The 21,882-nt window shown below is 32.3% G+C and overlaps 1 protein-coding gene across 14 annotated transcripts in view; it reads left to right on the plus strand.

Moving 5' to 3' along the window:
• Positions 1-21,882, plus strand: part of MYOCD (myocardin) — a 157,490-nt gene that overhangs the window by 65,968 nt on the left and 69,640 nt on the right. For 13 of the 14 annotated variants that reach the window (XM_074225147.1, XM_074225141.1, XM_074225146.1 and 10 more), the window contains one exon: positions 4,964-5,125. The exons of the other annotated variant lie outside the window; for it this stretch is intronic. In XM_074225147.1, coding sequence (XP_074081248.1) covers positions 4,964-5,125 — 162 coding nt within the window. The remainder of the gene's footprint in view (positions 1-4,963; positions 5,126-21,882) is intronic. 14 annotated transcript variants of the gene reach the window in all.

A 21,882-nucleotide genomic window follows, 5' to 3' on the forward strand; every position in this document is an offset into this window, starting at 1 on the left:
TCAGGAGGACCTGAGTTCAAATCTAGTCTCACACACTTAATAATTACCTAGCTGTGTGACCTTGGACAAGTCACTTAGTCCTATTGCCTTGCAAAAACCAGAGAGAGAGAGAGAAAGAGAGAGAGAGAGAGAGAGAGAGAGAGAGAGAGAGAGAGCATTTAAAATAACACTATATAGTATAAAATATATAGGAATATACCTGTCAAAACAAACCCAGGAATTACATTTAAAAAATTATTTAAAAAACCCTTTTATACAACTAAAATCAGATTCAAATAATTGGAGAAATATTAATGTTCATAGATAAGCAGGGCTAATATAATAAAAATGACAATTTTACCAAATTAATTTATATATTCAATACCATTACAGTTCAATTACCAATTTCTTTTATTGAATTATAAAAAATAATATAATTCATTTGGAAAAACAAAAAGGATATCAAAGGAAATAATGAAAAAGATATAAAGAAAAAAGCCTTAGAAGTATTAGATTTTAAACTTTTTATTTGACAAATGTAAAGACTAGATTTGGGGAAAGAATCAATTATTTGGTTTAAAAAATTGTTGGGAAAACTGAAAGCAGTAAGGCAGAAACTGGGCATAATACCACATTTACCAAGATAAGGTCAAATTGAATACATAAAAGTTAAAAAAGATATAGAGATTTTACAAGTATATTAGAATAACATGAAACATATTGCATATCAGACTTCTGGATAGGCAAATAATTTAAGAATAAACAGGAAATAAAGAGCAGTGTAAATTTCTAAGAAATCTTCAGTAAAATGGATATTTACAATTATATTAAATAAAAAGTTTTTATACAAATAAAATAAATGTAACCAAGATCAGAGGGAAAGCAGAAAATTGAGCGGGAAATTATAGACAGATTTTTCAGATAAAGTCTGATAGTTTAAATATATCTTTGTCAAATCTGTAAATGAATTATTCCTCAATTGATAAATAGTCAAAGATATGAACAGACAATTTTCTGAAGAAATCAAAACAACTTATGTGAAAAAATGCACTAAATCATTTTTGATTGGAGAAATGAAAATTTAATGGGATATCATTTTATATCTATTAGATTGACTAAAATGATAAAAAAGAAAAAATGACAAATATTGGAGGGAATGTGGAAAAACTGGCACATTAATTCATTGTTGGTAGAATTGTAAAGTGATCCGACCATTTTGGAGAGGAATCTGGAATTAAATCCCAAAAGTTCTTAAATTATCAATACTCTTTCATCCAGCAATACCACTACTTTGTCCAAAGATAATTAGGGAAAAAGGAAAAGAACTTATATGTTTTTAAATATTTATATCAGCTCTTTTGTAGAGGCAAAGAACTAAAAATTGGAGGGAATAATTTGTGATATATGATCATGATGGAAAGCTACTGTAATAATAAATGATTCGATGATTTTAGAAAAACATGGAAGGGGGCGGCTAGGTGGCGCACTACATAGAGTACTGGCCCTGGAGTCAGCATTACCTGAGTTCAAATCCAGCCTCAGACACTTAATAATTACCTAGCCGTGTGGCCTTGAGCAAGCTATTTAACCCCATTGCCTTGCCAAAAAAATAAAAAATAAAAAACCTAAAAAAAAAAAAAACATGGACAGAGTTGCTTAAATAATGAAAAGGAAATGAGCAGAACCAAGAGTAACAGAAATATTATTTTAAGAATGACTGTGAATAAATGAATTATTTTGACTATGATAAACACAAATTAATAATAAAAGACATGAATAAAGATTCTATCTGCATCAGAGAGATAGTTAATAAATAGAAATATGTATAAAACAATTTTACATATATATGTCTCTAATGGTAGGCATTTCCAGGATTGAGGTGGGGGGAAGGATACAAAAAAGAAATTTACATGATAATTTCACTGTATATTTAAAAGGAATAGCAAGTTCTGCCAAATTAATTTGTAGTTTTATGTGCAATCATCTTTTTTTCTTGTACTATGTTATGGAAATGTATATTTTATTTCATAAATTTGAAATAAAATTTAATAGTGACAAAAAAGAGGTCAACATTAGAGAAGGAATCATTCAAACTAAACTAGTCCTGTGAAGGAAAGGGTTAAAAAGAGAGACTGAGGAAGACACTAGTGAAAAACAATAAGATATAGGGAAGTTCACAAATAGTAATTATAACTTTTAATGTGAATGAGATAAACTCACTCATATGACAAAATGAATATCAGAATCGATTAATAATCATAATCTGACAATATGTTGTTTACAAGAAACATTCAAAAATGAGAGTTACACCCAGAGTTAAAACAGAAGGTTGAAGTGGATTTCTCATGCTTCAGCAGTTGCAAAAAAAAAAAAAGCAGAAGTAGCAATCATGATCTCAGACAAAGTTAAATCTAAAATAGATTTAATTAAAAGATATGAAGAGTAATTACATTTTAATAAAAGCTACCATAGATAATGGAGTAACATCAACATTACATCTATATGCACCAAATACATCTGCACCAAATGCATCTAAATTTTTAAAATAAAAGGTAAATGAATTACAGGTGGAAATAAGTGATAGTACTGAAATAATGGGGAACTTCAATTTTCTCAGAACAAGAGAAATCTAAAAAACAACAAGAAAGAAGTAAAAAAAGTGAATAGAAATTTAGATAAGATTATTTTCTAGAAAGAATTGAATGGGGAATAGAAAGGAATCCACCTTATTTCAGTGGTTCATGGTGCCTTTACAAAGATTAACCAAATATCAGGGCAAGCAAATTTTATAATTAAAACTAGAAATATTAAATACATCCTTTTCAGATTGCAATACAATAAAATTTATATTTAAATAGGGACCATGGAAACATAAAATAAAAACTAATTGGAGACTAAACAACCTAAATTTTAAAAATGAGTGGGTTAAAGAACAAATCTTAGAAACAATCAATAATTTCATTAAAGAGAATGAAAAGAATGAGACAACATATCAAACTCTGTGGGATACAGCAAAAGCAGTAATCAGAGAAAAGTTTTATCTCTAAATGTTTTTATATCAATAAGATAAAGATCAGACCAATGAAGTGAGTGCGCAATTTAAAAAAAGCTAGAAAAAGGCAAACAAATCCCCAATTAAACTTTAAATTAGAAATTCTAAATATAAAAGTGGTATTAATAAAATTGAATGCAAAATTTGAATTGATAAGAGGCAGCTAGATGGCACAAAGAATAGAGCACCAGCCCTAGAGTCAGGAGGACCTGAGTTCAAATTCAGCCTCAGACATTAACTATGTGAACTTGGACAAGTCACATGAATTGATAACTAAAACTAAGAGTTGATTTTATGAAAAACCAATTAGAATAGATAACCCTCAAAAAATAATTAGATCATTGGTTAATATGATTTAAACGAGAGAAAAGAAATGGGTGAAGGGAAGATGACCAGACAAGGAATGAAGAATGGCCATTCTTGGCTCTTCCTCAAAATGAAGGTATCAGGAAGAAATCATTCCTGGGAAAAAGACTGACCCAAGATGAGAAAACAATTGGAGCAAGATGAGGAAGATGAAAAGGAAGATGAAGCATGATAGTGAAGCAATGGTGGTACTCAAAAACCTCATGGGGCTTCCAATTGCCTGCAGTATAAAAATACAAATTCACATGTGGGATTTAAAGCTGTTAATCTTCTGATTCCCATCTCTCTTTCCAGACTAATTTCACCATAATTTCCAGGCTAATCTTGTATATAATCTTCATCATGCAACTGGTGTTCCGGTCACACTATTTCATTTTCTATTCTCTCCCTCCCCCACAGTATTTCATCTATCACTCTGCCTTTGTGCAGGATTTCACATGCTTTCTTGGAATGCATTGTCACCATTAGCTCTGCCTCTTGGAATTTCTAGTTCCATTGAGGACTCAGCTAAATTTCTATACCTTATCTTGGTTCTTTCTTATCACCCTAATCAATAGTCTCCTCTCCTGGCAAAACACTTTGTGTTCATAGTATGTATATTTTCTTTTTTTTATCTATATACCCATTGTTTAAAGAGAGTAGAATGTAAAATTCTTGGTGGCAATCTTTGTTTCACTTTTGTCTTTGTATCCCCAGCACCCAGTAGAGCATCTTCCACACAGTAGGTACTTAATAAAAACTTATTTAGTGAATGAATAGGGAGACCAAACTGAAATGATGAAAGAGCACATAAGGGTAACAATGGGAGATAAGGTTTCTAGTTTTTAGATTGGAGAGAAATTGAAGAAGCTTGACTATCAGGAGAAGTTTCAACTTGATTAAATGCTTGAGCAGAGAAGTCCAAGATACTTTAGTACTTTTCCAAGCACTTTAGGAATTACATTGAGGGAATAGGTAGTATGAATTGCTTTAAATGGGATAAGGAGAAAGAGACCAAAAGTAGAAAAATCAATTAGGAAACTATTGAAATAGTCCAATTATTAGATGGAATAGGATATTAATGATAAATGAGCATGATTAAAAAATTTTGAAAATAATTTCTAATAATTAATATAATCACTAATATATTAGAAATTAATCAGATATTTAAAGTGAAATGCTTATGAAAATTTTATTTTATAACTTTTAATTATAACATTGTATAGAATGGTGCCTGAAATTTAAATGCGTTTGTTAAACCCTAGTGATTCACAAGAATGAGTAAGATTCCTAAAACATCTAAATCAAGATCAGTGAAAGATTTAAGACCCTTGAGTTATTCACCTAGTAGACAAATGTTAAAATTTTCTATACTTTTCCTAACCAGTTTGGTTTGGTTTTTCTCTGTGTATTTCTTTCTCCATTCCTTATTTGTAACTTCTCTCATACCACCTATTTACTACTTAATCCATGTTAATTGATAATGTTACTGCTGAAAGATGATAAAATAGATTTTAACACTTCGTTGAAATCATAGGCAAAAAGTAATATATTTAAGGATTGATGCTTTTTTTTTTTACCTTTTAGATACAGCTGCAGAAGGGTCTATTTCAGCTCCTCAGATGAAGCTTAAAAGAGCCCGACTTGCAGATGATATGACTGAAAAAATTGCTCTCAGGCCAGGACTCCTGGAACTGGTGGAGAAGAATAGAATTCCTGTTGATGCTACTATGAAAGAGTCTGTGAAAGGTAGTTAAAACAAAGAGCAATTATTTCTTGTGCTATGTGGACAGAATAAAGCTATTACTCTATGATACAGCCCTTATGACATAAGATACTTACAATGTAGCTTTGTGAAGTATTCCACCCATAAGTTCTTACATAGAATATGAGGCAACTATACTTATATGTTGCCACCCTATCTTTGTGCATATCTGCTAAGAGTTTTGTTGCCAATAATAGTTCATACATGAAATATAATTTGTGGGGCATTGGGAAGGCACCCAATTTTCCCCAAATATTTAAAGTTATTTCACAGTTCTTTAAATTTCATTATTAAGGGATTATTCATTGCCATCTCTAATTTTTTTAAACCAATACCTACTTCCTGGAAAGGTAGCACGAAAAACTTAATGATCAAAACTTTGAACCAGAGAGGTGGGTAGCTTAATATAATAGAGCGAGAGTTGGATTCCAACAGGAAGATCTGGTTTTCAATCCTGCCTCTGATATTTGTCAATTATATGACCCTACTATAATCTCTCAATGACTCAGACAACTTTCCAAATTTTAAATTTGCCTTGGAAGATAGAATTTCCTCACTGTGAATTCTTACACTCTCTTAATTACAGATCAATTAAAAAAAATTTCTGAACCAATAGAACCTTGGATTATTGGGCAAAGAGAAAAAGAAGAAACTTGGAGTTGCTAAAGATAAACTTTCACATTCAAAATTTTGCCTCACTGTCCCTGAGGACAATTAACTTATAGATAATTGTATCTGTATTGACACCAATAAGTGTATTTTTGAACATACAAAATTATAATGTTCAATAACAGTCCTTAGTACTGCTGAATGTCTGTCAATTCAACTTAAACATTCATAGTCCGTGTACCTATAAAAGTAACAGATTTTGGATCTTATACTGCCAGATTCATTTCAGGCTTGAGTTCCAGGTTTAGTCTTCTTCCAGTCATTCCATTTTCTTCAGAGTCCAGAACAGTTTGTAAGGAATGCTTTCACTTTGTTACTTTGAGTCTGTGAAAAAGGAGCTGATCAAATAAACCTTCTTTTATAGTCACATCCAGGTGGGAAAAGTTGACTATGAATTTAAGAGGAATATGCACTTACAAATAAACCAAGAATGTCATATTATGTCAAATAGATCTTATCTTTAATTAATTGTCTCCCCCAAAAATGTTCAATAGTACTTTAAGAAGACAAATCAATGAAGACTCCCTTCTTCCAATCAATCCCTTTTATGCCCTATCCAGAGGAATTTCTTTGTAGGAAACTAAGAGAAAAAAATCTTAGAATTTTAGATGGCAGTGATCTCAGTAATCATCTAGTCTAATTCCCTGACTAGTATAAGGTCCCTATCATCCAGAGAAGGGAAATAACTTTTCCAGCATAACAAAGCTGACAGTCAATATTCCTATCTAATAGAGAAAAGTGGAAAATTAGTGGAAGATCTGTCAGGCAATCTGTTAATTAATCATTCTATTTCTCTTCTTGGAGTTACAAAAGGCACAATTCATTCTCTAATCCTTGAATTTGAGATCTTTTTTGTATTTACATCTTAAGTCCAAAAAAAATAAATGTTATAAGTATAATTCAGGTAAAATATTTTAAAATTTCAAATGTGATAAGTAGAGGTATTTTATGTGTGCCAATTTGTTTTGGAAATCTTATGGAAATCACTTCATCACTTGAAGAAAAGATTCAAGAAGAATGTCTGTTTTAAAAAATACTTGGAACTCCCAACCACTATGAAGACAGGGACTCCCAATCCCACTTTATCTTCTGGGCTCATCCTAAAACAAACCATTCCCCCAGGATTTCATCGCAACTCTTCTGATTCCTCTCTCTTCTTCGCTCAGATCTCCTACATCTGGAATCTGTAGCAAACTGAGATAATGCTAAAATGGAGGAATTTCTCTTAGGTTTTTTTCTTTTCAATTACCCTTCTGGGATTGAACTATAATAGAGTTGATTTCAATCTGTCAGGCAATCAGTTAATTAATAAAAATTTGTTAAGGACCTATTTGCCAGATTCTGAGGCTAAGTGTTTGCAATGCAAAAAGAGGCAAAAACTGATTCTTTTCTCAAGCAAGCAAATACATATAAGCAAGCTATATACAGTATAAATAGGAATATTTAGGAGAAGGTAGGCACTGGAATTATGAAAGGTTGGGAAAGGCTTACAGTAAATGATGAGATTTTAGTTGGGATTTAAAGGTAGTCACGGAAGAGAGGAGGCTAAGATGAAAATGGAGAGAATTCCAAGCATAAAGACAGAGCAGAGTTGAGAGAAGAGTTTTATTTGTGGGAAGAGGGACAATGTTACTAAGTCAAAAAATATGTGGTGGTAAAAGTTTAAAGTGTAAAGGTAGGAGGGGATGTTGCAGACTGAATTGCTTTACTGCATGTTCTTGTGACATAGGAATTCTTAAGAAAAAGGTACACAACTCCAGGGCAATCAGTGCAAGCTGTATTAGAGGACTCATTTACAAGAGATCAATGGACAATAAGCAGCATGTCATACCCATGGCATCATGCAAGGACTTGGTTCTTGAAGCATTCATACGTTTTAGTGAAACTGCTTAAGAAGATAACGGATTAAAATATGCAGGATGTGACAAAAGTAGTAGAATAAATAATTGTTCAACCAAGACAGATTTGGCTGCTAGTCACACATCATTCTTAATCTACTGAGAATGAGTTTATTGCTCCTAAATGCAACAATGATCTATTTAACCCACAATCCATCCTTAGTTGACTTAAACAATCTTCATACCCATTTCTTCCACAATGAATCTAGGACTCTATGGAAAAACAGGGTTTAAGGACCCTGGTTTCTGTGATTTTTATAAACTGCAAACATATATCACACAAGCAATAAAAGCATGTTCACAGCATAAGAGAAGAGCATAAAATGGCAAATATATTAGAGCAATAGGTCTTAGTTTCATTAACAAAAAGCTTTAAATTACAATTGTCAGGTGGCTAGGTGGCACAGTGGATAGAACACTGGCCCTGGAGTCAGGAGTACCTGAGTTCAAATCCAGCCTCAGGCACTTAATAATTACCTAGCTGTGTGGCCTTGGGCAAGCCACTTAACGCCGTTTGCCTTGCAAAACAAAACTAAAAAAAAATACAATTGGCATTCCCTCTCATTGGTTCAACTCTCCAGATGCTCTTCCATGATCATAACAAGGCAAAGACACATACGCACAAATGTAATGTGTGTGTGTGTGTGTGTGTGTGTGTGTGTATACACAATCTATTGACACAATCTAGGTGTTGGCTCTCATATCACCAACTACATTAGGTTGCAAAACACAACAAGCTATTATCATTCTACCCCTTTATAGGTAACCAGAATCCAAGGGTCTGCTTTACTTAAACTGGAGGTACAGTTGGAGGACTCACTCAAATCACCTATTAGATGTAGCAATACCTAATTCATAAGGGAGAGCAGTGCCTACAACATGTAGCACACACTAACTTATATTATCAGATCCTTAACTTTAGTGGAGGCACTTTGTTACTCATTGCCCTATTTATGGTCAACTCCTCTAATATAGTAACTGTAACCAGGATAGCAATATGAACTGGGGGAGTGACTTTGTTTAATACACAATAATCTACAGACATTCTTCAGGTCCTGTTGAGTTTTTTCCCCACAGGCCACAATGAACTATTAAAATGAATATGATTTTGTCATATGATAGATATGTTAGCCAATTTCCAGAATGGTTTCTAATATTTCTTGGTGTCCTCCAAGCACCCTGTATTATCTAATTTTCACTACCCCCCTTGATGATCTGAGAGAAATGGGTGTCCATTTGACAAAATTCTGAAGTCTGCTCTTTTACTACCATAATAAGAATTTCTCTATGGTAGTGTTCAAGTGCACACTATGCACAGGATGGTTTTGGGAGTGGTGAGCACCCACTATATAATGCAACTTCAATTTTCTCTGCTCTACATAACTATTATTGTAAACAAAGGGACTAGAGAACCCATGTGCATATCCATGAATAAAAGTACATTTAATTCCATTGTCTCCTAGAGCAAGGAATGTCTGTTTATTGTATGTGACCTATACAAGGTTACTTTTATATGTGGCCTCCTATCTCCCTCCCTCCTTACTCCCATCTCCATCCTTTGTTTCTTATAGGTTCAAATGACTTCCAGGAAGCAAGCTATACAATGATTTTGTACTCTAAAAATTATTAATTCTTCTGAGGTTCATAATATATTTTCTTGGGGGAGATAGACCTTAATCATTTCCCATATGCCTAAACTTTTTCTGGTTCTAATGCCAAAGTTAGTACAATTGAAGAGAGTCTGCAGCCTCTACCTCCCTCTCCTCTTTGAATACATTTTCTCTGAGTCCTGTGTTCCAATTTTTAGATGTTAGGACAGCTTTGACCAAAACTTTTGGTATTTGGTACTCTCTCACCCTAACAAAATGCTGCACTCTTATGTATGGAGGGTTTTTTCCTTCTTTTTTCTTTCTTTTTCTTCTTTCACTCTTTTTTTCCCCTTTCCTTCATTAATTTGGAGGTAGCAGTCCACATGTTTCTTTATAGTTCTAGTTTTTTTCCTTTCAGTTTACATATTCAGGTTCTTAACAGCTAACCATCACTCAGTGATATAGCACAAAGCAGTTAGCAATTGTCATTTTAACTATTACTTCCTTAGTTTCTTTGCCAACAGCAAACAAAAATCTCAGCTAACAAGGGGCTCATTACTTACACTGACTTGGGTGTACACTCAAGAAACTTATACCTTCTTCTGAAAGGTATGCATAAATCTATTACTTGATCCACCAGTGTCCATATTCCATGAACTGCCATCTGAGGAGCTCCCTCCATTCCTCACACCATTTCCTAAGAATTTGCCAGTTATGCCAATTGTAGAATGAGACACCAAAGTCCCCTATTGCATTCACTTCTAATGAAGAAATTCTGGGGAAGAGCCAAACAAAACCAAAGAAATCAGTCCAATTTATTAGGGTATTAACTTAAAGAGGAGCTCTGAAGTAGCATCTTATGATGAATAAAAAATAGCAGGGCATAAGTGTAGTTTCATTCAGGGACTTGACTTTTAATCTATGTGATTTATGAAAATTTATGAGTTTCTTTCTCTTAACTACAATCATGATCCATTTAACCTACAATATTCCTAAGGACAATTCTGATTTATTTGATCCTTGATGGGTTATAAAGGATTTTTAAACAGAGGATTTTGTATTTGATCCTGGAGATGGCAGGGCTTAAAGGATAGGACATCATTCTTTAATTTGTCTCTAGATCTAAAGTTAGGAATGCATGAGATCACCACATCTCATTCAGTGACAGAAAATTTGTAAGTTTCTTGAAAGGTTGGTACTTTGTGTCTAATCTCATTAATTGTAATTAACTGAGATAAGTGTTAAATTATTCATGGATTTTTAAAAATTGACATTGGGATATGTCCTATCAGGCTACATTAAGAGAGATACAACTTCTCAGAATAGAGTAGTTTTAGTCCTTCTGAACTGTATTTTGTTCATTCTCCATCTGGAATAATTTGTTCAGTTCTGGAAACTGTTGTTTAGGAAGAATACAGAGAAGCTGGAGAGGATTCAGAAGAGAATAAAGAGGGTAGAGAAAAAGGCCTTCAGCCCTCAAAATGTGAGAATCAATTGGAGCTTTTGGAGGGCAGGGACTATCTCACTTCTATATTTTTATCTTCAGTGCCCACCACAATGTCCAATATAGAGTAAGCACTCAATAAATGCCTATTGGTTGATTGAAGGAGCCAGTAAAGAAGAGAAGATTCAAGATAAAGCCAGGAGCAATGTGTGATTGTTGCAAAGAGCAAAATTTAGGCCTGATATTAGGGGAAATTACCTAAAAATGAGAGCTCTCTGAAAATGTAGGGGGTGGTGGGATCCTTTTCATTGGGATGATTTAAGATAAGACTGAATGAGCAAGTGTTCAAGTGGTAAGATGAGATGTAGCAGGAATTCTTTGGAAAAGACATCAGGAATTATCTGAGAAAGAAAGAATTCCTTCTGCAATTCATCTTGGCTAACCATGTTAGCCTGTGTTTATGTATATGTATATTCATGTATAAATAATAAAAGTTTATTATCTATAATAAAATATTAAAATGCTATATTATTTAATTAATATTTATTATATAATCTATTGTGCTATTATTACATATTTTAAATATGTTTAATAATATTTCTGCCAACTACTTCAAAATTATAGTAAGGATTCAATGAGATAATTTATGTAAATTCCTTGTACATATAATCATAATGAATAATAAGTATTTATAGCACTTTGCTAAGTGTTTTACAAACATCATTTAATTTGTTCCTCATAACTACTCTGGGAGATGGGTGTTATTATCATGCTCATTTTATGGTTGGAGAAATTAAGTCAAATAGAGGTTCAGTGACTTAGTAAGTATCTCAAGATAAATTTGAATTCAGGTCTTTCTGACTCCAGACCCAGAACTCTATCATCTAAGACATCTACCTTGTTTCCCCAAAACAAAGACCTGACAGAAAAATTAGACCTAGCATGATTTTTCAGGCTGGTCCTGAAATAAGCCCTATCCCAAAAATAAGCCCCAGTTAAGATCAAGAGCCAGTCTGATGCATTTAATACTTCCATTGCAACACACAACAGAATTATAAAATAATAATAATATACAATTAAAATAAATAATGTTATTGACATTAATGATCAAAATAAATTATAATATGAATAATAATAAAGTTTTTAAATACCCAGTGGGTGACCAATCAGAGTAGAGACAGCACATGAATAATGTGAGCACTTGATAATGTCTGGATGAAAAGAAAGCCCCACCTCTAATCATCACTAAGGGCAAGAAAGATTAGATTAAATGTGTTTCAGACATTTATGTTCTTAAAACCAAAAAAAGCCTAGTGCACACAAGCAGTTATAAGGAAGTGAGTCAATTAATGCTGCCACTTTGGTAATTTTTTTTTCTTTTTTTGCAAGGCAATGGGTTTAAGTGACTTGCCCAAAGTCACACAGCTAGGTAATTATTAAGTGTCTAAGGCCAGATTTGAACTCAGGTACTCCTGACTCCAGGGCTGGGGCTCTATCCATTGAGCTACTTAGCTGTCCCTGCCACTTTGTGTTGCAAGGTGGCCAAAAAGATCTGCTAGTCTGGGATTCAGCCAGTACTCACTGTGCTGATGCCATGAACTTCCTTGCAGGGATTATATCAAATAATGATTCCTGCAGGAATGACTGCCTATCTCCAGACATTCCCTGAAAATAAACTCTAATAAGACTTTTGGAGTAAAAATTAATATAAGACCCAGTCTTATTTTCCAGGGAATATAGTAGCTGCTTCTATGTAAAAGAATTAAATTATAAATACTATTTGATTAGTGCTATGATAGAGGTATAATTAAAATACTATGTGAACTCAGATTATTTTGTGGGGAGGAGTCAAGAAAGACTGCATGAAGTTGATTGAGATATACTCTTAATTTTAAGAATTTTAATTTAGTAGAATTGGTCAAGTTAACTTCTCTGCCTCAGTTTCCTGTATCCATAAAACCTAGATTGTTGTGAGGATCAAATGAGTTCCTGAATCTTTCAGTTGGTAGGGACTTCAAATAACTTCTAGTCAAATGTGAACCTGAACAGGAATCCTCTCCATGCTGTTTCTGACAAGTGTTCATTCAAGATTTGTTTGAAGAATGAAAAGGATACCATTATTTTCTGAGGCAGAAATTTCTACTTTAGAATAGCTCAGAACATTTTTGTTTTGCTTTGCTTTGTTTTTCTTTGAACCCAAAATCTGCTGCTTTCAAGGGAACCACCAGAATAATGCAATCTTAGAATTAAAATGGTCCTAAAACACTCTTTGTAAAGGAGAGCTATCATTTATTCCTGCCCCTCTCCCCCCTCCCCCCCCCACTATAATTATAAACAATACAGGAGTAGCAGGTGCTTATGGTGAATTGTGGAACTTCCTGGGATTCCTACAAGTTCCCCTGAATTTTTGCTCTGCTTCTCACCTGCTTTCTTTCTTTCCTCTTTCTTTTCTCTTTTCTTTTCTCTTTCATCCTTGTGTCTCTTACTTTCTGGAAAAAGGATAGAGTCTGCTGCCATACAAAGCCAACCCTATGTCATGACCAAAGTAGTTAGGTAGGGGTATTCTACCATGATTGAGTGTGATTCTTTTCTCTGTATCTCTCACCTAGCTATCTAGTTTCATGCCATCTTTTAATAAATGTTCCATTCAGCAAGACATTTTATATCATCCCATTGCTCTTGTACTTTAGATGCTTCTCAGTTTTCTGATGCTTTTACTTTAGATGCTTCTCAGTTTTTCTACTTTCAGAGACCTGGGAACAATGTTGCAAGTAAAAATTCTTTCATCATTTGTACTTTAGATCCCTAATCACCAGGAAAGCTTCCAATGAACATTGTTTACTGATTCATTCTTAACAGAATCTACTCTGCCGAACAGAATTTGGAATTCTGTAATTCTACTGCTCCTCTTCTGTTCATCATCTTTCTAAATATCATAGTAATCAATATTATATTAGAGACCTGTGAGAGAGTTCATATAGACCTGGTGACTGGAGAAAGCAAACTAGGGTGATTCATTCTTATCTTGACTTTCGAGTGGGGGCATTGAATTGTATCAGACGTATAATATACTGTAAGAAGATGCTATATTATTTATAGTATACTACAATATAAGAAAATATTATACTATGTATAGTGTATTATAAGGAAATAATTTTTATTTTTTTAAGTTAAATTTATTTTCTGAAATGAAGATCTGGTTTTGTTCCCTTCCACATTCCTCTCAATTTAGAAAGCAAAAAAAACAACCCAAAACTGCTTTTATTGATAGTTGTGTCAAGCAAAAAAAGTTCCTACATAGAACAATCAAATTTACTAAGTCTTTCAAAATGGACTATTTTTACAATATTGTTGATATTATCAAAAATTGTTTGCAGTTATTTGCTATCACAAAAGTGTTATTATAAGTATTTTACAGCAATGAGATGATACAGTGGATAGAATGCTGGACCTGGAATCAGGAAGAGTTCAAATCCGATTGAGTTCAAATCTGATCTCAGATGTTTATTGGTTGTGTGACTCTAGACAAATTAACTCTGTTTGTCTCAGTTTCCTCATCTGTAAAATGAGTTAGAAAAGGAAATGGCAAGCCATTCCAGAATCATTGTCAAGAAAAGCCCAAATGGGATCATGAAGTGTTGTACACAACTTAAAAATACCTGAACAAAACAACATAAATATTTAATGTATTTAGAAATTCTTTTTTCAGTGACATCCCTGAAGTATATGCCTACTCCTGGATTTAGGGATTAAAGGGTATAGATATTTCAGTGCCTTTATCTGCGTAATTTGAAATTGCTTTCCAAAATATTTGCGCTAAATAAAACTTGAACAACAATATACTTGCGTTTCTATTTTCCCACTATTTCTTCAACATTGATTAGTTCCTTCTTTAATTTTTCCAATTTTCTGAATGTGAGGCAAAACTTCAAGGTTGTTTGATTTTCATTTCTCATTAACAACTTGAAACATAATTTCATTTGATCATTAATTTTTTGCAATTTTTTCTTTTGACAATTGCTTTTTTAATATCCTTTAAAAACTTAGCTATTAGGGTATGATATATTTGTGTATTTTTATACGTGTCAAATATGCACCAAATTTATACACATAACTGTGTGGGTGCCTGTGTACAGAAAGAGAAAGAAAGAAAAGGAGATTGTTAGCATATAGTTCTTTAAAAAACAAAACTTTCAGGGCAGCTAGGTGGCACAGTGGATGGAGCACCAGCTCTGGAGTCAGGAGTCCCTGAGTTCAAATCCGGCCTCAGATACTTAATAATTACCTAGCTGTGTGGCCTTGGGCAAGCCACTTAACCCCACTGCCTTGCAAAAACCTAAAAACAAAAACAACAACAACAAAAAAAAAAAACTTTGAGAAATTTGATGCAAGATTTTATTTTTCCCAATTTGAGCCATTCCTTTTTTATCCAAGATATTCATTTTGCTTATACAAATGATTTTCAGTTTATTGAAATCAAAATTATCTTTTATGATTAAGGCTGTCCCTTGTCTAATTAAGAATACATCTTACACCAATAGAAATGAATTTTTGTTCTTATGATTTTCAAATAATCAGGACATATATACATTTGAAGATGTTATGAACTATGGGTATAAGATATTGATCTGAGTCTAATTTTTGCCCAATTTCTAGTTATCAATTGTAACATATAGGTAATATTTTCCTAAGTAGTTTATGATTTCAGACTTATTAGATATGGGGGAAATGGTTTTCATTAGTTCTCATTTTCCCTTTTCTAGACTATCCCTTTGATGTCTTGTTTTTTAGCTAATACTAAATAGTTTGAAGTTTGGAAATGTCATTCTTTTATATTTTTCTTACCTTTTTTCCACTTTCCCTTTTTTATTTTCTATGACTTTCTATGAATGAATTATTATTATTCCACAAACTGTCCCTTATATAGTTTATTATAGCATTAAAAATGTATATTGATTTATTTTAATAGCTTGGTAATTTTTATTATATTGACTTGACCCATCCCAGTCATGCATAATGAATATTCCTACAGTTATTGCAGTTGCTCTCTATTTATATGAGGAACACTTTGTAACTGAATTTCCACACACAATACTTGTGCTTTGGAAGACTGACCTCAAAATATATTATGCATTTCATGATTGTTTTGAGTGAGTTTTCCATTTCCATTCATCTAATTATGATCTAGTTATTACTAAAAATACAATTTGACCTTTGTAGGCTTAATTTATAGATTACAACTTCACTTAAGTTATTATGGCAATTAAAATCTTGTTATTTCCTTAGCATTTTCTAAATAAGCATCATGTCATCAGCAGATACAAGTAATTATATCTCCTCTTTGCCTGTCCTGACACCTTTACTTTTATTTATTTTGTCTTATTGCTATTTCTAGCATTTCTAGGATTGCATCAAGTAATGACAGAGTAACCTTGCTTTAATCTTGTGTTTATTGAACTTCTGGTGTATCCTCATTGTAAATGATTCTTTTATTTTAATCTATCATATTTTATGAAGATCTCTTTATGCCTATACTAAATCCTGATATAAATCCATTCTGTTCATAGAATATAATCTTTTGGTATGTTAGAATTATTTCCTTGCTAATATTTTATTTTATTTTATTTTATTTTATTTTATTAGGTTTTTGCAAGTAAAATGGGGTTAAGTGGCTTGCCCAAGGCCACATAGCTAGGTAATTATTAAGTGTCTGAAGCCGGATTTGATCTCAGGTACTCCTGACTCCAGGGCCAGTACCCACCCCGCTAATATTTTATTTAAGATGTTTGTGTCAATATTCATTAGGAATATTGATCCACAGAATTCTTCACATGACTATCAAATGATCTATAAAGGATGTTGTCTATAGTTTTTCTTTCTCTGTTTTGCCTTATCCTACTCTAGTTATCAAAATCATATTTATATCATAAACTGAATATGTCAAGATGACTTCCTTTTCTATTTTTACAAACTGCTGTGTTTATTTAAAAAAAATTTGATATAATTTGCTTATAAATCTCTCTGGACTTGGATCTTTTTTCCCTTGAAAAACCCATCTAAGGTTTGTTAAATTCATTAACTCATATTGGATTAATTAAGTATATTTCTTGTGGCATTGCCTGAGCTTTTTATATATGTTTAGAAATTCTCGTTCATTTAATCTGTCTAATAATTTCCTTTAATTCTGCTAAATTTGTTGTGAATTTCATTTTTTTATATAAGTAATTTGCTTTTCTACTTTCTTTTACTTAAAAAACCTATTAGCAAATTTATTTTATCATTTTCTTCTTTAAAGTCTAGTTCAGTGGTTAGTTTAGTTTCAATTTTATTTCATTTTCAGGATTTATATTTTGTTATTTTAAATTAAATTGAAATCTTGATTTAAAAATTTGCTAGTTTTATTTTTAAAGCAATATGTCAATTCATTAATCTGTTCTTTCTTTCCCCTTTTGATGAAAATGTATAGTGATATAGTTTTTCATCAAAAGTCAGTTTTGACAATATTGTTTAATAGAATAATTTATTTTTTCTGATTTTTTCTTTGATCTATCCATTGCCCAGGATTAAGTTATTTAGTCTCCAAATAATTGTTAATCTTTTCTTCCCTGGGTCTTTATTAAATATAATTTTGTTTTAATTGTTATTCATAATAGATATATTTAATATTTTGGCACTTTTGTGAAGTTCTAATTGATTGAAGGTGCCAATGCACAGATGAGAAATATGTATAGCCCTTTATTTTTTCATTCAATTTGATACCAGAAGACAATAGGCTTCCATCAACCTTTTATCAAATTTTCTTCATCTCCTTAACTTTCTTATTTATTTAAGCTTAGATTTATCCAACCAAATAAAGTTTATTTAAAATGGAGATTCTTCAATGTTATAGTTTTACCGTCTCTATCTTCCTCTTTAATTTTTCTTTTAATCATTATATGGCATGTCTTTCAGTACATATACATTTAGTATTAATAATTATTTCATCATGTATGGTACTTCCAAAAAAATCTATTTTCCCTTTTTATCTTTCTCAGTCATGTTTTTTTCCTGTTACTTTGTCCAGTTAGCATCATGACTACTAGTTTCCTTTTTTAAAAAATACAATGGAAGTAAAATTCTTTTACTTATTTTAGAAGCTTATTTTAAGTCTGTATGATTCTTTACTTTTCAAATGTATTCGTTATAAAACTCTTGTGGCAGACTGCTTTTAATCCATTCTCTGCTATTCTCATCTGTTCCATTCACATTCATAGTTATGATCTTTAATTCCATGTTCCTCTTTATCTTATTCACTTATAGATTTGATCAGTTACAGGTTTTCTTTTCTGCTTGTCACAATTTTTTTTACAAAGAAGAGGGTGGTGAGGAAGGAGTGCTCTCAGTTTTTGTGCTCTAATTTTTGTTATCATCTCCTTCTTCTCTTTTGCCCCTGTTCTCTTTCCCATACCTAGAGTCTAGTCAAAGTTTGGTTTGGTTGAAAATGCATAAGCATATGAAGAGAAATATTTAATAATCATGGTTGATGTTCTTACTATTTCTTTTAATACCAAAACGTCAGTGCATATGAGCTTAATGCTTTACTCATATTTATGCTTTCCAAATATGTAGCATAAGTTGATAGCCCTTTCCTTTGGATACAACAAACACAATCTGCATTTTTCTTACAATGTCTATCCCCACTTTCAACCAATAAAATATTTTTTTCTTTCAAGGGTTTTCTTTTATCCTGGATATTAAAAATAAGCATGTAGTACTTCATTACTTTAGTTCAAAATGCATGTGACAACACTAATTGCTTTTTGGGAATAGCTACTTTCTAGTATAGTATTATATTGTACAACTTTTGACATTGCCTTAATATTAAAATTCCTTTCCAGGAATAAAACTTGTGCTTCCAAGGGTCAGACACTTGCCTTACTGTTTTTATGATCTCATCTGTTTTTGCCCCAATAATCCTCAAACGAATGAAGCAAAGGATTTGTTTGGTGCAAAAAATTCACGTATATTGACAATAGTGTATAGAAGTCTTAAATTTTCAGGTGCACTTCCACTTCATTATGAACTTGCTCTCAGGGTCTATGGGACAGAAAATCTATATTTGAAGTAGTCATTTGCTGCCAATAGTATTTGGTGAACTCATATTAGATAATCTTGCTTCTCACCTCTCACAGTCAGCATTAGGATATGTTTATAAATTAGTTTCTGTACACATTTGCAAATTAGCTTCATAGTCTTCAAGCTTCTTGATGATAGTTCAAATCAAAGCCAAGAACTGTAGCTAGTGTACATTGATACTGAATATCCCTATCAATAAGTCCCCTACTAGCAAATGTAATGAGTTTTTGATCATTCTTTTGATACCAAACTATTTCCAAGTTTTCTAAGATAACATACATATGAAGTATGAAAGGTTTGCTAGAAATCTGCATAGGCCAGTACTAGGTCAAGGGAAAAAAAGTAATGAGTTGACACTATGTATAAAATAGTAGTCAATCCTTTGCTGAGCTCAATTCAGAGGATATCAGTCCAGCAGTGACAGAGATTCTAAATTTGAGAATTCTAATTCAAGTCAAGCTTTTGAAAGAGAGCTTCAGGGGAGGAGTTTTTTGTTATCATAAATGACAATGTGAAACAACCTATTATTATCACTGTCATACAATAAATTTAAACTCACTTTTCCTCTAGAATCTTGATGTCATTTTGAGAGAGTCTATCTCTGGCTTTTGGAGAAAAGGTTTGTACTAATTGTTCTTGTACTATACTACATAAATAAATACCCTTTTCAAAAAAGCTAATTAAAGTTCTTGGTTGTTTAAAGGAAGGGGAGCACAGTGGTAAGAGATAATTAATAATAGATATTAATAACCCACAATCCCTTATAACTCCATGAAGAGAAGTAGAATTCTTCCCTCCAAAAATACAACCTGCCAGTCCCATGCAAATTGGGAGAGTGAGTCCAAAAGAAATGCTACATAAGTTGCTATGCCAGTTGATGTGGGAAATACAAAAAGTCCTTCCTTTTAAGTTCAACAGAAACTTTTGTGAATTCTATTCATTTTGAAAACAGTGATGATAAGGAGCTTAATCTAGACAATGTAGAAGACTATGATGAGCATTGAGGAACATACTAAAAAGCCCTCATCTCCACCACCATCATAATCTAAAACACAAAACAAAAATATACACATAATTTCTCCCACCTGTTGATGCTTGAAAATCTTTTAGTAGAAATGTTTTCATTTCATAATCAGAAATAAAAATAAAATGCAAAGACCATGTACATGACTGTAAGTTTATTCACTTATTTCTAAAGGAAAAGAATTTCTAACCCTCTATAATTGAAAACTGAAACTCCTTCATGATGATGGTGATGAGTCTCAGCTGCTTCTCTGATGGCAATTAATAATTCAGTCAACAAGCCCTTACTAAGTACTAGGCACTAAGAAATTGAGATACAATGACAAAAATAAAATAGTACCTTCCCTCAAAAAGCTTACATTCTTAGAATAAGCTAAGAAAACAATATATACATATATAAGTGTTTGCTATATATATATATATATATATGTTTGTAACATATATGTATATAGAGATAAAGATAGGGTTAGAGATGGATAGATATAGAGATAGAGATAGAGAAAGATATAAAAATAGATATTAGGGAGAGGAGGAAGACTAAGAGCTGGGATCAAACAGGAAGAGTTTCTAGTCATGTAAAAAAGGTGGTGCTTGACTGAATTTTGTTGAAAACTTTAATTTAAGAGGAAGAGGTGAGGAAGAGTGCAATCCAAACTTATTTTAAAAAGAATTGGTGATATAGTATTATGGATAAAGAACAGAAGAAAGATCTGTAACATTTTACAGATGGGAAAACTGAGTCCTAGAGTTGTATGTGGACTTGTCAAGGTCACATAAGTAGCAAAACTGGAAAAGCAGTCATCTTTGTGAAGGGCTTTCAATGTTGCAGTGCTTTATATCAATCCTAGAACTACTTAAATTTATTAAGGAGGGAAGTGACATGGCTACTTGTATGTTTTAGGAATATCTTTTTGACCACTGTGTGGATGGCAGATTGAGAAGTAGTCAAATTCTTTCTATTTTGGTAAGACCCACCAGGGTCCTATCAGCTGATATATAACCTTCCAAGAACCCATGGTTACCACCATATTGAATCAGAACTGGATTTTAATGTAGCAAGCTTGTAAATTACTTATTTTAAATTCTTTCCTATAGACAGATTTTGAGAGGGAGGAGTGAGGAAAAGCTTAAAGGACACTGAGTTCTCAATAAGTGATGGAAAGTGAAAGGAACAACTGAAGGTATACTTAGCCTAATTCACTATTATGGAGATGTAGAATGAAAGACTATGTCAACTGTTTCAGTCATTTCAATCAACGTGGGGAGAGGGCGTAAGTTCTGACTGGTGGGACAGGACCAGATAAGACAGAATCATTTAAAAGGTTAAATTGTATAATGAAACTGGGGCAACCTGGGGATGACACAAAGACCCTGAAAGAAATAATTAGCAAAATGCTAGGTCTTGAAGGATCTTTCTGGTATCATAGTTTTGCTCATATACTCATTTCTACTTTCTACTACAACATTGCAATTTTTCACCTTTCCACAGAATTAGCTTTAATATTTGTTTCAGTGCAAATTTCATGGTCTCCAATTTTTTAAAAAAATTAAAATTTCATTAGTGAAATCATCATTTCTAGATGTAGAATTCTAGAAGTAGTACATTTCTAGGAGGTAAATGGTCTTCTTCTGAATATTTATTTCTATGTTTATTTTAACCTAAAGAGTCTGATATCTTTTAAAATTAATGAATTGTTAAACTAAGAACATCTTTACTTTGTTTGGATAACATAAATCAGTCTATAGAATATATTATTATCTGCTCTGATTCAGGGACACAAATGAAAAGGTTGGATTTTTTTCTCTTAAAGAAAAAAAATTTGTTTCATTATTTACTAGAGCAAATGAAGCTATGTCAGTAGATAATTTATAGAGGAATAAAAATAGTTCCCATTGAGCACAAGGGGCAGTCAACAAAGATAAGCATTTTACTTTGTCATTGGTTTGGGTCCTAGTTAAAGGTGACAGGGCTTCTGATTATCTTATTTTAACCTTGGAATTCT

This window comes from Macrotis lagotis, chromosome 2, assembly GCF_037893015.1.
Source record: "Macrotis lagotis isolate mMagLag1 chromosome 2, bilby.v1.9.chrom.fasta, whole genome shotgun sequence".
Taxonomy (NCBI): Eukaryota; Metazoa; Chordata; class Mammalia; order Peramelemorphia; family Peramelidae; genus Macrotis; species Macrotis lagotis.